This window comes from Chelmon rostratus, chromosome 11 (genome assembly GCF_017976325.1).
Source record: "Chelmon rostratus isolate fCheRos1 chromosome 11, fCheRos1.pri, whole genome shotgun sequence".
NCBI classification, from domain to species: Eukaryota; Metazoa; Chordata; class Actinopteri; order Chaetodontiformes; family Chaetodontidae; genus Chelmon; species Chelmon rostratus.
In genome coordinates this window covers 11898874-11911773 of record NC_055668.1, presented here as the reverse complement: position 1 = coordinate 11911773, position 12900 = coordinate 11898874, and the positions used below count along the sequence as shown (strand labels likewise).

The following is a 12900-nucleotide window of genomic DNA, read 5'->3' as shown; positions in this document are numbered from 1 at the left end:
CTGTGTCCTTGAGCAAGTTACTGAATCCTTACCAGGTTCAAAGGCACACTGATGTCCCTGTGGAGGGGAGCAAGCAAAAAATAGGATCAGTATTAATCATGGTTACAGTTTGAGGGAGGTACCTACAGGTTTCCGTGTGGGCGTGACTTGCACAGACTGGTAAAACTCTGGCAGGACTCTCTTCTTCACTTTGCGTTTTCTTAGACTCGATGATGAATCTGGTTCGCTCTCAGGGATCTCGACCAGATTGGGCTTTTCCTCTGTCACTCGAGCATGTATGCTCCTTCTTGCGTGACGTGGACTGTGCCTGAAGCCCTGGGAAACATGGACAACTGTCAAGCTGGCAACAGATTACGCATCCAGCAGAGTCAGCAAGAGAAATTAAAAGCTCTCATCATATTATGAATAATTGTGGTGTGATTCATGTTTCTTAAGCTCGGGAGGCACCATTGTGGCATATGACCTAGATTTCAGAGTCAGAGGTGTTAGAGACGGTACAGCTGTACAATCACTACAGGACAAAAGCAAATTTTTCACTGTAACATCTTGATCTATCATCTTCTTCTTCTTTAGAGCCTCTCTGAATTTTTCTCTATCAGCTGTTAAATATGTTTAAAGGTAATGATCAGCGACTGTTCTTCTACATCAAGGCTCAGCAACTGTCTTGTTGTTGTGTCCTTGAACATGATACTGAATCCCTACCTGCTACAGCACTGATCCAGATTCAGTGTCCTGTGGTTCAATAACATAACCCGCAGAGGAAGGCAAGCTTCTGAAGCTTTTCGAACTTCAAAAGCTATATTTTAAGACAACATTGCATGTAATCTATAGCAATACAACTAGTGGGCCTATGAGGCACTTTGAATAAATACGTTTTTTTTCCCAAAAGGTTTTTCGAGATGTGCTACAATTAGGCTACTTACAGTTTTAACGAAATTACAGACAAATCTTTTCCTAGGCCACGGAGGAAATAAATTAATAAAACACTGGAATCATGTATACAAACAGTTTTTAGAATAGTACAAAATGTTTGATTCTAACATGAAAATTTGGCAGTGATAGTGGCTTTAGTCTGTTTTTATGCATTTTTATATTATTTTACAATTTCGACGTTTTATTTTGAAAGTGTGAAAAGGTAAAACGGAAACAGATCGACTGAAGCGTTACTTGACGCATTTAGGCATCAAACATGATGCAAATCTATCATGTGTATCTATAAATCGAGGGGGTTTCTATCGGCTCACTCACACCTCAGTTTGCTCCTTAGAAGAAGCGTAAACAGTTTCAACCCTCCTCAAAGAATGAAACTGCAAAATCACCTCCATTATTTATTAATAACACATGCGCATTGCGCACATCACGGTCCTTAAAATAGTCATGCAGTTCTGTAAAAGTCCAAAGAAACAGGCTTCTGGGTGAAGCATTTCTCATATCATTCTGAAAAACAGCATAAAGCACATACTGGCTTTTACACATGTAACTCCTGTTTCTCTGCAGCTGTTAGACATTAGAGGACTGACTCAACCCCATAATGAAAAAAGTTCATCCTACCTCTGACCGAAAATGATGTGATCGGAGGCCAACTACGGGACAGACAACAGATGTTAGAATGAGCTCGTATGATCTATCATTTACCATAAAGCATGACATGTCAGAAGGCAACTATAGACATTTATTTACCAATAACTCTGATATTTAATGCTACAAACTAATAACACCCCATCAGTGCCTTCACACACATCAACGCCTACATGAGCGTGTGTGTGATTTCTCCCACAGCCCACACTGCAGATGTGGACAGGCTACTGACTTCACTGCCTGCTACAACAGATTAAACAGATATAAGAACACGTTCAGAACATGCACCGCACGAAAGCGAGCCGCGGGGATGCGGAGATGCGGCTGGCCTGCGCTATACTCACCGCGGCTCTTGGTGCGTCCGGAGAGCACAGATTTTATAGGATGTTTTCCATTACGAAGCCTGCGATGCCAGCAGCAGAAAAACAAAATCGTCGCTATCGTCCCGAGCAAAAGCAGCAGTAATAGCAGCACACATTGAATACTGTACGGCCTTAGCAGGACCAAAAACGCCGCAGCAATCATCATAAGGCGAGATGTAGGACAGATCCCGCAGCCTCAGACAGCCGGCTCCTCTGCTGCCGCTACGTCGCTCAGAGCTCAAGATGAGAATAAAGACGCTGACTGACATACGTGAAGCATCGCAAGGCAAGCCGCGGAAAAGCGCATAGGTTCAAAGTAGACGGTCCAGACTATTGATATCATTATTGTGAGACAGTGCATGACTCAGCAGAGACGCAAGTTTTATTTATTTATTTTTTTCTACCAGGGGCAGGGAGAGTCAGCAGATTCATCTGAGCATCGCAGTAATCTGCTGCAAAGTCTGCTGCCCAAAAGGATAATGCTGCAATACTACTAACAATAGCACTAAGTCTAATATGTGTGTGTCTGTGAAGGTCAACAGTTCAGTGGGATAGTTTACTGGGAATATATGTTGCATTTCCATTACATGACATGCCTACAATAGTACTACTATTTGTTATTATTGCAACGTGCCTGGTATTGTTCGAGTATATTTTGCTGTATAGGCTTAGCATCCCTGTGAAATGTACCCTGATGTACCGACAGGCCTTCAAATGAGACAGATGCTATGCACAGACACTTTCAGGATGAGGGAGAAAAATAGAAACCAACTCTAATCATAATCCACCATGGGTTATGTAAGTTTTGGATCAACCAATATAATTTAGAGCATTTTTTTTTATCTCTTCAGTCAGATGAAAACTCAGGAAAGCAAAGTGTGAGAGGAGAACAATAGTTTTATTTCCAAATTTAAAAAGGCATCCAGAGAAACAGCCCAGACGCAAACATGACTAGTACGTATAGTATGTTAACATGCATGCATATGATATATGATATGATACCATGACAGCCATATTGCTTGTGTAGGTCAAGATGTGTCCGTATATGCAATAAACCAATACACCATACATTGCATGTGTCAATAAATTTTACATAATGTAAAAATGTACATTTGTTACATGTTATTTGTTACATGTTATAAATTACTGGAATGTTTGCACATGGTTTCTTCTTATATACCACATGTTGACTTCTGTAGTATTACTAAGTATAATAAACGTATGATATTCCATCAAGATATATTTGCATGTAAACATGTCAGTTCAGTTGTATTTAAATAGCCCAATACCACAGATTTGGCCTTATAATCTGAATCACACTACACCCACTATCCTTAGTCCCTGGAGTGGTGAGTTTTGACTTTGTCAACATGTATTATTTACAATAAATATGGTATATGTCTTCTCTTTCTGTAAGAGATGTGTACTATTTTCCATGCATGATATTGCATATCATGCATGGAAATATACAAGCTTCCACAAATGCTAGTATCATTTGGGTACTCACATTTTTGTAAGAAACTGGACACCTGCATGGGGCAGCATCGCTGTTAGCTTAGCACGGCTTCTTTTAGGGGTCCTGGTTTGAATCCTTGTCATTTCGGTGTGTTCTGACCTGCTCGTCTTATGTTCACGAGTTTCAGCCATAGTCCAAGAAGACTCTAAATCCTGATGAGAGAAGCTTGGGTTGGATACTGCACATAGTTTTTTTCTCTAGCATGGACACACATTTTTGTAGCACAGAAGTTACACATAATGTACCGTAGATATCATTGTATGTGATCATCAAACCAGTGTCGCGTTCAATATGATGAGTATATAACGTATCGCTACTAAATATGTTGCTCATGTTTGTACTGTCTAATATACATCGCAATGTATATGCAATGTATTTGCAAGGCTCCAGGCTTCTGCTGCTATGACCATATTTAACAATCTCATGCCTGAGTACTTCTACAATCAAGTTCGTAGCTGCACGGTGGTAACTGGCTACAACCTATGTAGAGATATTCAGAGTGGAAGAAATATTAATAGAGCGATCGTTTGTGACAGCAGTACTTATTGGTCCGGACAAGGTATGAAGACACGAGCGGAGTTTGTTCTCGCAATTGTTCAACCGGTAACCCCGTCCGCACGGCACACTCCGTCCTAAAAAGGAGCGCTTCAGTTACACATGACGTTGCAGACCAGATTAGCTGTTTTGATTTGGGAGTGCTGTTGCCAGCTAGCTACCACTCTGTCAACTGAGGAGTCCACAGAATAAACAGTAGGTAATGCGATGCTCAGTTTCATTCACCTGCTCATTTCAACCATATTTGAGTAGCGCCAACCAAAAGCCAACTTTCACTAGCTCCTTGCAGTAGTTAAGTGAGGTAACTTAAAGCCGTTGCAACAGCAAACGTCAGAGCTAACGTTAGCTTACCCAGTACCCGGCGGACTTTTGGGGACGTCCTGGACTGCCGTCGGGGTGAAGCACCCATTTCAAGATTTCCTTTATGAAGTTGACGAAAAGACGATGATTGGTCATACAAACCCAAGAACCAGGCAGGTGGATTTATTAGCCACAGATTAAGGTGGTTGTCACGTCGTGGTCAGGTGTGTGTCAAGTAGGAACTTCGGACGTGCAACGATGAAGTGCTGCTATGTGCTTTTTTTTACCTTTAAAAGCAATATAGACTGTGGGTACATCCCATATAATTTCCACTGTGGCGCGTAACTTCTTCTTCGCTGGACGGTTAGAGTGCTGTTCAGCCTTCCGGTTCTCAGTGCTGCCACTTGTGGTCGAGAGCTGTTTTGCAACCACGCCGTGTTTTAAGCGCAGGGTCTGTTGCAATTTAGCTTCCACCCATCGGCGGCAGCACTAAACAGAAGCGCTGTGATGGGTAGGCGACGAAGAAATTACGGCCCATGTTGGATTTTACATTTTTTGAGTTTAATGGAACTGACCTGCCTTACATCGGAGTAAGTCGGGGTTTTGTTAGTTTACGCACGTCTCAAATTGATGCAACGTATCCTGAACGGTTGCTGAGTAAAATAACTGCCTTCCGATTGATATTAAAACATTTCAACGCGTCCTCTGAGCAAAACTACATACGTTACGATAATAGCAGACCTGATTTGAACCAACGTATACTCGGGTAGCCCCCTGTCACAGTGACTTCTTTCTGTCCAAGTCTTATGCAGCTAAACTATACTAACGTATGTCGCTGTGTCGTCCATTGTTAGCTAAACCACAAGTTAACTGTTAAGGAGCCTGTCGAAGAAAACAGCTACGGATTGTGTCTCAATTTTGACTGATCTCGAGCCAGCAGGCCTGACTGTGGCTGTCTTTTAATACTGACTAGTACACGCCCCCTCCCGGTCCATTACATGCATGCTCAAAGTCAGGGCTGCAGCTTCAGAAGTTACATCAGTTTGTTTCTCCTCAGATAAATGTCTTCTCCAATTGAAGCAGACGAGGATGAGGTGGAAGAGGTGCAGTTTGTGTCAGTAAGTCACGTGTTTACTTTATCTGTTTAAAAAAATCGATCGCTTGAAAGGATGGGATCAGTTGCAGTTGCTTACTTTCTGTCAGCTGACATTCACTAGACTAATTGTGCAACAACACCTTGATCCAGCCTGATAATCAGACTGAATTTCCTTGTATGACTGTAGCTGATGATTGTAATATGGATCACCTCACCTTTTCATGGCCATTTTAAAATTAATAATAAACCAGAGATGTAGCAGTGTTTTATGGCATTAAATGACATGGTGTCGCTTGCTTCAGGAGGGCCCTGTCAGACCGGTATTGGAATGTATTGATCTACTGAGTGATAGTGAGGATGAGGGGTGTTCATCATTGGCAGACACGGTGAGTTTCTAAATAGAACCATTTTTTTCTTAAATAGTGTGAGTACTTGTCTGTATATATATTTTTTAAATTCTTGTGATGTTTACTCTCCTGTAGATTGAAGATAAAATCAATTGCCATAAAGCGCGTGTTACATCTACACTGGACAGACTAGCACATCAGGTGGCTCTGGAAAAAAAGGAAAGGGCAAATAAATGTAGAGCATTCAAGGTAAGGTTGTTTCAATGGCAGACCACTGTCTTCAGTCTGTTTCTTCATTTTGCATTTTTGCACTTTTCCTTCAAATACGAAATAACATAAAGGGCAAAAAATGGTTGTAATGCATACTTTAAAGTCCCTACTTTTAAAATTTCTGGAACTAGTGAGAAAGCTGTATGCTGCTAGTGTTTTGATGCAAACATGAACATTTATCAAGCGCAACATCTTCACTGGCAAAGAAAAGTTGTGGTAATAATGTCTTTTGCATTATGATCTCCCTTGACTCAAAATGTGAAGATCACCTCAAGAGTGCTGCAATAATATCAATAGATAATATTTTATTTATGAACCATCTGCAAAAACGTGTTTGTATCCCTAGCTGTGGAAAGCAGAGTCCAGTTTGTAGCTTTTGTGCTGGTGAAACGTTGTTAACAACTCCATAGTCAGCTGTTATTTGTATTTGTTTCGTGCAAAGAGTAAATATAACTTTAAATTCTCAGTAGAAGTTTTCTTGGTGTGCCTGGTTGGTTAAAGGGGTCAAGTAAGACCAGTTGTAGGAGCAACAGTGCCACCGTGTGGGCAGAATGAATAGCACACAAACAACTGTGGCAATCCACATCACCACAATGAACAGTGGTGTGTTTACTCTGTACAGCATTATGGTTCGAACTAATGATTATTTTCATCGTCAATTAATCTGCCTGTTATTTTCACAATTAATTTATTAATAATTTTCATTTATTAAATGTCATTAAATGTAAATTGTCAAAAATGCTCATCACAGTTTCCTGGAGCCCAAAGTGACGTTTTCAAATTGCTTCTTTTGTCCAGCCAACAGTCCAAAACCTAAAGACTTCATTTACTATTATAAATGACAAAGAAAAGAAACAAACTGTTCCATTTAAGAATACGGGCCAGCAAAAGTTTGACGTTTTTGCTGCAAGAATGTCAGCATTATACTGTTTGACACTTAGAGAACCAATATTAAGCACTGTCACCTTCCCTGACATCTGTCATATAATAAGTGTAAAAAAGATGGCAGAATACGTGCTGTTATCTTATTGTGTGTCTTTTTTCAGGAGAAGCAAATCTTACAAAAAGCTCATGGACAGCAGGAGCTGGCTTGTAGCTCTACAAATGGAATAAATCAAGAAGCAAAGCGCTGTGTAGACATGTGGTTAAAGATGCCAGGTACATTTTTTGATCTGATTCAGAAATCTGTTACATAATCACTGTCACTTGTAAACCTGTCAGGTTTGGGTTGAACCAAGCCAGTAGAACAACTTTAAAAGCATTTTTTCTGTCATGTGCTGTTTTAAATGTATACCAGTATACGATTTCATGCTGTTGCAATGATCCACTTTTGTCAGCGGGATGATTAAAACGTTGTTTTGTCATAAGCGATACAGGCATTCAAATGAGACAGTGCCCCAGTGCTACTATGTGTTGGAGAATTTTAACTTTACTTTACCTTTGTGTTTATTTAGGTGTTAAACCTGGAGTGATCAGTGCTCGTTCTGGAGGAAGGCGCAGATCTGCTCCTTTCCCCATAAATAGTTCAACCAGGCACACCTGTCCAGTGATAAACTGTGGTCGAGTTTATGACAATGCATCCCTCCTCGATGGGCACTTAAAAAGGTAATCCTTGTCCATTCATTTCAGTGAAGGTGTAATATCTTTGAACCATCTCCCTGAGTACTAACATGGCATATTTTGCAAAAAAAAAAATAAAATCTTGTGTGCAGGTTCGATCACTCCCCCTGTGACCCAACCATCAGTCTTAAAGGATGTCCATCTGAGCTCTTTGCCTGCGCCGCCTGTGGTCAACATTTTCAGACTAAGGAAGCATGGAGGAACCATCTTGCCTCTAAGGTTAATGCAGTTTTTTTCTGACTCTGCGATGTTTGATCATTCTTTTGAGAAGAAACGTGTGTTGAATAATGTTGTTTTGATTACCAGCTGTCCTCATCTAGTCCTGATGGTCACAGCGCCACTCAGACTTATCAGCGGATTGTGTGTTTTGCCTGCCCTGCCTGCTACCTCTTCTTCAACCTCCGCGATGAGTGTCTTCAGCACATGTCAGCCAAAAACCACTTCGCAGAGTCACTCGCCATGAATGGTAGTATTGCCTTAACATTTTCTATACATTTTCATTAAAACCTGTCCTATCCAAACTTACAGCATTAATGAGAACAGGGTAGTAGAAATATAGTTATTAAACAGTAATAGTTAACAATTTTCTATTTAATCTGTTCAATTGTAGGGATTTCCTAATTGACAAATGTGTGTTCTTACCATCGAGTACATATTTTGTATACACATGATTGATTTGTATATGCAAGTTTCCAAAGGGGAATATTCTAAATGACTTGGTTGTCATTTTAGGCTTAATTTCTTAGACTGTCTTCAAGAAAGCACTGGGGAGGTATTAGATGAGCAACTTTGTGTGAAATTTTTACCTTTCTCTTCTTAAAGAAACCAGAGGAAGAGCAATGCCAGTTCCTGTCCCAGAATATGTGAAGAATCGTCTCATCACTTTGTGCAAGGACGCATCGTTCGCTGTCCGATGCTCTTTATGTCACAAAGTACTAACCTCACATCAGGCAGCTCAAGCTCACTTTAAGTAAGTTTTTTATTGTGATATATTCAGTATCCATACACAGCAATTGTCCAGATGTTTAATGGAAACGATTTTTTCCTTTCCTTTTTCCTTGTTTTCCTTTCGTAGTGTGCACTGCAGACAGGGCTGTGCGGTGGCCAAGGCCGATAAAACAATCGTGCAGGTAATGAAACAGCTGCAGGTGCGAGGACAGTGCACCCTCTGCTGTAAAATCTTCCTCAGCCAAGCTGAAATTGAGAGTCACAAAGAATCGACCCGGCACGACGTGGAGGTCAACCGGACAATGGAGAAAGCAGTCCTTCAGTACTGCAGGTTTGGTGACATTCAACACACACAGAGGGCTAGAGAGGCACAGGGCAATAGACAGTCCACTGGCCTCCAAACATCTTTTCAAAAGAGACACAGGAAGAGGAGCCATTGCGAAGAATTGTCAGACAAACGGCAGAGGCTAAGCCCGAGTGTGAATGGCAGCACTGGCAGGAACACAACAACAGCATGGTACTGCGAGTGTGGTCTACACTTCTCAGAGGAAGCTGCAGCCAGTAAGCATCTCTTGGCTGTCAACCAGATTTTCCATCAGTGTGGCGTGTGCGGCAAACACATGGGAGAGTCCTCAATTACCCGCCTGCATATGAGTCGCTTTCACGGAGGAGCTCACCTCTCCAACTTCCTCTTCTACTGCCGCAAGTGCAAAGTGGAAATGCCTCGGTACGAAGATATCCTGTCACATGTGTCAGAAGATCACAGTGGACACACCTACTTCACTGAACAAGAAGTACCCGAGGAGCTCGCCGCTGTCATCGACGCCAAGCCGTCCACCAGCACCCTGCATTCACAATTCACGAAGTCCACAGTCCTGCAGAACACGGTAGAGACATGCTCCTCAAAAGCAGAGCAGACATGGATGTGCAGGATGTGCGAGGACGTCTTTGACTCAGAAGAGGACGTCCACAAACACTGCAGTGACGTGAGCAGCCACAGCTATCAGAGATTCATCTGCGGACACTGCCCTCAGAAGTTCTTTAAAGAGTCCACCGTACGCAGGCATTGCATGAACGAGCACGGCGGGCAGGTCAAGAGCTCCCACTTCTGCGGCCTCTGCGACAGCATGCAGTTTGAATCTGAGGGCGAGTTCTTGGAGCACTACAAGAGTCTTCACAGTAAGGACTACTACTGTGTGGACGGCGGCGACGTCGTTCAGCCTGCCGTTGCCGAGAGCACCGGTCAGCTGACATGTCCATGCATGGGTCCAGGAAAGAGCAAAGAGGAAATGAAGGCTACATATACACAATGCATGAGGGATCTGTCCGCTGAAGGAAAATGTCAGTATGTGTGTGCTCCATGTGGAGTATCTGCACCCTCCTACGCACAGATGAAGACTCATGTTCACACGAAACACCCAGCTTTGAACTTGAACATGACCTTTGATGTGGAATGCAAAGCTTGCCAGGAGAGTTATACGGGTGTACCAAGTTTCCATAAACACTATCACTCTCGGCACTGTACACTGGAACCTTGCATGAGCTCCAGGATCTGCAGGAAAGACATGGAAGCAGAACCCACCACTGTAAAAATAATCAGTGCTGTGGAGATCAAACCAGACCCCAATGGTAAATCACTGAAATTCTCTGCCATTTATTTTCTGCATTTGCATGCAGCATTTCATTATTTAATCCTGTTTTTATCCTGTCATTTCAGAGATCGAAGATGAGACTCTGGTGAAGTTTTTGAACATTGACCAGACCAACAAAGAGAGTGAAGCATGCAAAAGTATGCGGTGACCAACACACAACCACCACACACGCACATAAATAAAATAAGCAAGCATATGCAGAGTGTAGCCATTTACATAAACAACCCGGACTCCAAAAAAGTTGGGACACTGTAAAATATAAATAAAAACAATGTGATGCACATTTAGTGATTTGCAAACAAACTGTGCCCCACATGTAGTAATATTCTTTATACAATGGGTCAACTGTACTCTGCAATCTCCAAGTTGAAAGTTATGAAATCCCTTCCATATACAGTATATACATGTATGACACATTACCGTGTTCCCCATCATCAGACTGGCCTTCGTAGGTCTCAGAGGCTGTGTTTGGTCTTGATCCAGCCTCGCCCACTGGGAGGCTTGAGCCTGGTTCCGTTACCCACAGTGTAAACGCCAACAATCCTCCAATGCTCCGAGCTCTCAGTCAGGTCATTCAGTTAATAGGGCTGCTAGCTGAACAGCTACCTGAGCTAACTAGCTAACTGCAGCCAGTAGCTACAGCCAAAGATAGTCACAGCAAAAAGTATAGTGAGCAGGTGTTACTTCGTTTCCCCCTATTTGTTTGTTGCGACCTTCGACAGGTGGTCAGTTCATACACATTGAACCTTTCAGTATCTTGATACTGATTTTAACATATAAGCTGCTCATTTATTATGTTCTGTTACAGATGAATCAGATGACGAGATGTCTGTGAGTGCAGAAGACGTAAGGGAGTCAGCAGGTATGTGGTTTAGCATCTAGTAATCTTTGCAGCCTTTAGGCTTCGACTGATTTGTGAAGATCACAAATATATTCCAGTTAGTTGGTCTTATTAGTGAGAAAATAGGATGCAGTTTTCGGAAAAACTGTTCACTTTCTCATAAAATCATAATAATTGGTACAAGAAAACAATTTAATGAGTGTATATATATACAGTGTATATAATGCTATAGGTTAATATATGTTTTTCCCAGCGTAGTGATGGTGTTGTAGTGTTTAATTTGGTCATAGTGTCACTTATTTTCTGCATGTTTCTGTTTGACAGAGTTGGAAGAGGCTCTTAAAAGAAGTCTTCTGGAGTTTTGAAGTGTTCATTTTGCTGTGACACGATGTCGATCAGACATTATATTGAGTTTTGTACCAGGTATTTGTGTTCAGAATGTATTAAATAAATGTTAGCTGCTATTTTGTGTGTTTTTAATCATTTTCAAACTTCATGTTAAAAAGTCATCTTAGGGCATGATCACAGATCATAGTGAAGTTGGCAGACCCCATATTTTCTGGATGCTGGTTTGTGGCTGTAGATTTATACACCGACTCCTGTTGTGCAGACTCAACACTTGGCGTTTCGACACGTGCTATAGATGGCATCGATGACACTGCAGAATGCCATGGCCGAACTTGTGACCACAGTGCGAGCTGTATCTCTGATTTCATTGCAGACTTGAAATCCAGCGTATTGTCTGCACCATAAAAAGTGGAGCCACCCTTTGTATGTAGAGAAGTTTCAGTCATTCCTGTCATGTATGTCCTGATCTGTGTTAGTTTCCTCATGTCGTCTTCAAAATCATTAGTGGGTGACTGACAGATTCCTCTTAAAGTGGATTCTCACTGCAAATTGACATTCAAATGTGTTTTGTGCTGCTTTGCCAAAGTTTGATCACAGGTCAGTCAGATGATGGAGAAAACTGTCCCATATACTAAAACTGTTTCAGATAGTAGTCCAGGTTGTAAACAGTGAGTGTTTCTGTAATCAAGGAACAAGTTAATTGGGATTGGCTCCTCCTGGTTGTAGAATTTGCCAACTACCATCTAATGACCATTTCAGAGGTGAAGTCACCTCTAAGATTGAATGGTTTGTCTCACCTACTGGTGAGGAAATCCTTATAATTCTCATTTACATGTAAAGACCTTTACAGAACCTTTAAGATGACATGCAGAACATGGCAGAGAGATCTGGGTGATTTATTCAACATACACAAAATACACAATCTGTATAATATTCTTGTCATCAATGGAAATCAGCATCATCTCCAAAATGTTTCAAGAGCAGGTTAAAGAACTGACAGAAAAATGTAATTTTAGGTCTCGCAGCTGATGGAAGTTTTGTGGCACTAAAATCTTAAGCACCCTGAAGCATTTGTCTAGATTGTCTAGTCAGATTTGAACAGGTGCATGTACATATGTGCCCACACACATCACACAGTGCACACTCTTCTTTTTCCTCATTATCATTTGTCATTTCTAGCTCTGTATTACAGTTTGCTGCTCTCATGTCAGATGCCTTTGCCCTCGCATTAGTTTTTGTTCTTTGATGTTAAAGATTAAACAGTTAAAATGAAACCAACCATCTAAAGTCCAGTCTGAATCAATGTTCCCCAAATGGTAATAATGAGCACTGCAATAGGCTGAAAAAAAACTCACCTACAGATAAGTTACAACTGTCAAAGCAGTTATATTTACATATCTGACAATGAGTATTTCTGGGGACCCTGTGTCAGTGACCTCTCGGGGGTCCGCGGACCAGACATTGGGA

At 41.5% G+C, this 12900-nt stretch overlaps 2 protein-coding genes across 4 annotated transcripts in view; one reads left to right on the top strand and one right to left on the bottom strand.

Moving 5' to 3' along the window:
* The window catches only part of dst (dystonin), a 103171-nt gene extending 101068 nt beyond the window's left edge, over nt 1–2103 (bottom strand). The window contains exons 1-3 of the mRNA XM_041947072.1: nt 1923–2103; nt 1552–1583; nt 127–315 (exon numbers count right to left, since the gene is read on the bottom strand). Coding sequence (XP_041803006.1) covers nt 127–315; nt 1552–1583; nt 1923–2103 — 402 coding nt within the window. The remainder of the gene's footprint in view (nt 1–126; nt 316–1551; nt 1584–1922) is intronic.
* Nucleotides 2104–4135: 2032 nt separating this feature from the next.
* znf451 (zinc finger protein 451) lies at nt 4136–12649 on the top strand. Of its 3 annotated transcripts, none has more exons than XM_041947610.1 (13): nt 4136–4210; nt 5369–5429; nt 5710–5793; nt 5890–6003; nt 7071–7182; nt 7479–7629; nt 7737–7863; nt 7951–8110; nt 8467–8614; nt 8720–10221; nt 10310–10381; nt 11053–11106; nt 11410–12649. In XM_041947610.1, the coding sequence occupies exons 2-13, from the start codon at nt 5373–5375 to the stop codon at nt 11448–11450; spliced, it is 2622 nt and encodes an 873-aa protein (XP_041803544.1). In that variant the 5' UTR covers nt 4136–4210; nt 5369–5372; the 3' UTR covers nt 11451–12649. The 3 variants fall into 3 exon arrangements, with proteins under 3 accessions (XP_041803544.1, XP_041803546.1, XP_041803545.1); XM_041947612.1 differs by having other exon boundaries at nt 4153–4206; XM_041947611.1 differs by lacking the exon at nt 4136–4210 and adding an exon at nt 4845–4901.
* The last annotated feature ends 251 nt before the right edge of the window (nt 12650–12900 follow it).